Source organism: Hydra vulgaris, chromosome 15 (genome assembly GCF_038396675.1).
Source record: "Hydra vulgaris chromosome 15, alternate assembly HydraT2T_AEP".
NCBI classification, from domain to species: domain Eukaryota; kingdom Metazoa; phylum Cnidaria; class Hydrozoa; order Anthoathecata; family Hydridae; genus Hydra; species Hydra vulgaris.
This window is the reverse complement of record NC_088934.1, coordinates 50,125,001-50,129,164: the sequence shown is the minus strand read 5'-3', so window position 1 is coordinate 50,129,164 and position 4,164 is coordinate 50,125,001. Positions and strand designations below refer to the sequence as shown.

At 33.3% G+C, this 4,164-nt stretch overlaps 1 protein-coding gene across 1 annotated transcript; it reads right to left on the bottom strand.

Annotated features, from left to right (window-relative positions):
- On the bottom strand, positions 1 to 1,371 carry LOC136092019 (uncharacterized). Its single transcript, XM_065819740.1, has 3 exons — positions 1,237 to 1,371; positions 846 to 1,128; positions 1 to 734 (listed from the first exon to the last, which is right to left on the bottom strand). Exons 1-3 carry the CDS (start codon positions 1,369 to 1,371, stop codon positions 1 to 3), a joined length of 1,152 nt encoding a protein of 383 aa, XP_065675812.1.
- Between the last annotated feature and the right edge of the window lie 2,793 nt (positions 1,372 to 4,164).

The following is a 4,164-nucleotide window of genomic DNA, read 5'->3' as shown; positions in this document are numbered from 1 at the left end:
CTAATTCTTTGCCTGAAGTTGCTTACTAGTTATTTTGATCTCAGACAACACGTCGTACCACACCACGAGAGAAACAACAAACTTAAAACTAGAAATAGCGTTTGCAACAAACCGTGCATCTACCCGTGTTGAATTACCAGATGCTCCTGTTAAATTTGTGTCGGTTTTAATCTCTGCCAGAGCATTGTATATATCACCAAGTTGATAACGGAGAGGTTTTAAAGCACCAATTCGGCTTTCCCACCTTGTTTCACTCAGTGGTTTAACAGTGAGATTAGAAACATGTCGTGTTAAAACTTCCCAGCGACGAGTTGATGCAGAAAAGAATACACATACACGTTGCACCAGATCAAAGAAGGCTGTTGCTTCTAAGCAACATTTAACAGCATCGTTAACAGCCAAATTCAATGTATGTGCACAGCAAGGAATAAACAATTCTCGGAGGTTGACATCTAAAATTCTTCGTCGGACACCCTTATTTTTCCCCCTCATATTGCTGCCATTGTCATATCCTCGACCGCGTAAGTTTTCAATAGATAATAACATCTTGCCTAACTGCTTAATGATAGTTTCAGCCATTCCAGCACCAGTTGTTTTCTTTAGAGGCACAAAATCTAAGAAATGTTCTTTTATAGATGCTGTTACTGCATTGCTATTTTCTGGATTTGAAATCACATCCAAAAAGCTAATGATCATAGTCATTTGTTCAACATGACCAGCATTAGGTGTGCAATCTATAATTATTGAAAAGTACTTAGCATCACAAGCAGATGTTAGAGTTTTTTGTTTGATTGAATTGGATAAAAGATGAATCAACTCATTTCGTATGTCTTAGCCTAGGTAACGTACATGTGTTTCATTGTCTTTAATCTTTCGAAGTTGCTCATCCATAAGTGGATCAAACAAAGCTAAAAATTCCACAAATTTCAGAAATTTTCCGTTATCAGCAGTGTTCAGTTTCTCATGTGTTCCACGAAAAGCAAGATTTTGCATACCAAGAACTCTAACTAAAGCTATCAGCCGTTTCAAGATTTGCTGCCAACACTGTTCTTCTTTTTTAACAAGACGCAAATGTTCGGCATCAAGTGTTTTATTGTTTCGCAGTTGCGGCTTAAATTCTTTCCATGACTGAAAGTTTTTCCAATCATGTGAACTATTGGAAGAGATAACGCAACTGTTGTGCTACTAGTAAACAGTTTGCAGCAGAAGCAATACATAGAGTCATTAGTCACTTACAGAATACTGCCGCCAATGTCTGCGAACTTCATCTCCATCGACAAGCCGGCGGTTGTAATGGTTTTTTGAAAATTTTCTTTGCATACTGTCCTTAGGAAAGTCAAAATGATCGACTTGTTTTGGTCCATGTTCCATCTTTTCTATAAAAGTTTTAGTCGCATTTTATCATCTAATACGATCCAAGTAGCCGAATTGCTATAGTTAGCATATAGACCAGAGAATTTATCAATTTTATGCACTTCAGATTCTTTGTGTGCTACGTGTATTACATTATGTAATTCAAACTCTTCTGATACTCATCGGCTTCCCTGTCTGCTTTAACTTGATTTTTTAAATCATCTGTGCCATTTTCATTTCTCTGCGGTGAACATAGATACTTTAACAAAGAACCAGCCTGTTTTGTTATAAACCCTTCATTTGCAGCCCGTCGTTTTCGATATTGCGCACCAGACAAATTTTTTTCTTTCTGCCATCGTGTATTGAAATAACAAAGGAAACTGCTGAAAATGATAAAAATGATCACCTCGTGCATCTTTAATATCTTTAAATTAAAAAATTATTTTAACTTCTTCCTAAAACTTTTAAAGATGCATATTAAAATTTTTAAAGCTCCATAAATATAATTAATAACACTCTATTAGTATAAAAACACAATATAAATCAGTTAATTTGTTACTATACTACTTCGTAATTGCTATTATAGAATATTAAATTAAAATTAGTTTCTTGCTATTTCTGAATTAACACGCCAGCAAAAACAATTTTCTTGATAAAGTTAAACGTGCTAAAATTTTTTATATATTAGTAATGAAAACTTTGCATTGTATTAATAGCTACAAAATTTCATTCTGCATAAAAAGTATAAAAAGGAAAAGGAAATCGCGTCAAATGAAACAAAAGTATCAAAGTTGATTCTTTTGTTTTATTTGACGCAATTTAAAAGAGTACCTTTTCAAATCTCCTAAATTTAATTGAAAGAGATTTGAAAAAGGTCTTAGCGATGTTTTTAATATACTTATTTTTTATGTAGCTAATTTTAGTGCCGCCCTAGAAAACTTGCCGCCCTTGCGGCCGCCTAGTTTGCCTAGTGGTTAAACCAGCCCTGTATATATATATTTATATCATTTACTTATATAATTGGGTATATCTGCAGTTAAGTGGCATAAAATAATTTTTTTTTCGCTTGTTGTGAGACTTGCTCAAAGTGGTGACTTTTTAATATAAACATAAGGAATATTTTAATATACTTTTTATTTTTTTAATTATTTATTAGACTGTCTGTCCCAACCAAACCCTCAGTCGATGTTGCAGCACTTCCTTGTAGCAGCAGGCTATAAGATAGTCGACGTAGCAGCACTCCCTTGAAGTTAGAACAAATTTCTGGCATAATCAACAGTAAGTAAATTAATAGACAATTATTTTGTGGTGCCTAAGTGGATCACATCTAAATATCTTGTTTTAAATTTAACAGTTGTAGTTCAAAAACATGAAAAACGTTAGTTCATGCAAGCATCAAATTGAAATAATAGTAGAAGTTTAACCGTTCGCTAACCTTAAACTTTTATATGTATAGTATTGCAAGGCAATTTTATTGAAATAAAAATATTTGGTACTATAAAACTTATTGCTAAAATAACTGTATAATTATAGTTTAAAATCTCCCACATTCCATTTAAAATCACCCACATTCCATTTTATATCACACTTTTTTAGGTAGGCAAATATCACCCCGCTTCACCTTTTTCTTCCTGACTTGTTTTACTTTAAAATCTTTCAGTTAAAATCTTGCATTTGTCTCCCAAAAGTCTCTGAGTTAAAATCTCTATTAAAGTATTGGTTATTTATAAAAGTAGCAATACATGTTAAAAACAAAAAAAATGAACCAAAAGCAGCATTAAAAAAAGCAATGGCAAAGCATCGGCTAAACGCCGTTCGAAAAAACGCTGCCATGCATGAACCATGCCTTAAATGGTGAGCAAGACTTGGATTGGATCATGCTTGTCGGCCGATGGTGGGTCAGTAATGACGCCGATGGTGGGCCATGCATGGGCCAAGCATGGCGAGGTTGCTGGGGTGTTAGCTCTAACTACCTAAACTTTTTGCAAGTCACCTTTATTTGATATCAGCATACTAGAAATTTGAGTGTGACATGGCTCTAAGTTACCTACCTTAAACAAAAAATTACTAGGCATTTGCCTCAAATATGTAATTCCTACCCAGGCCCCCGGTAAAAAAATTGTTTTTTACATTTTCGGAATAAGGAAGATGATAAACAAAAAAAAATCAGGAGAACCATGTCTGCGTGCGCGCGCGTGTGTGTATATATATATATATATATATATATATATATATAAATATATATCATAAATTTTAGTCTGCGTAACATGTATATTATGTGTATGTGACATGCATTGAAGCACTTTAGTAATTTTAGTTCGGTATCTAAACCTGTGTTTACGTGTCTAAATCAATCAATCTGGAAATTTTTTTGTATATGTATTTGATCTAAAAAATCGTATCCATGTAAAGTTAGATTTACACTATCTACTTTTAATTGGGTTAACTTTTATTTGGTTAGTTACTATTTTTTGCTTCCAATTTTCTAAAAATGATTTAATCCATGCGACAAAACGATTACTGATACTATAGGTCGAGGTGAATGGCATCAGTTGAGTTATTGTTTTCCATGCAAGGTGATAGAAGGTCGATAGACGCTAACAAATTTGTTATACATGATATTTTAGCAAAAATCCGTGCTGTTGTATATTAGTCAGATTATTCGTTATTATGTGGTCAAAAATTTCTTTGCGTATTATTGATTCAAATAGTCTACGGATAATTGACGTCACCAAAATTGGTCAATTGTTTTCTGGCATTAGTTTATTACCTTTTTTGAAGAAAAGATTGACATTTGCTTCTTTACAATGA

Bases quoted from the DNA above. Each gene is read 5' to 3' on its own strand.
- LOC136092019 (XM_065819740.1), bottom strand. From the start codon at position 1,371: ATGGAACATGGACCAAAACAAGTCGATCATTTTGACTTTCCTAAGGAC. The intron at 1,129-1,236 runs GTAAGTGACTAA...AAAAACTTTCAG, and splicing joins GACATTGGCGGCAGTATTCT to TCATGGAAAGAATTTAAGCC. The intron at 735-845 runs GTTACCTAGGCT...CAATAATTATAG, and splicing joins AGACAATGAAACACATGTAC to ATTGCACACCTAATGCTGGT.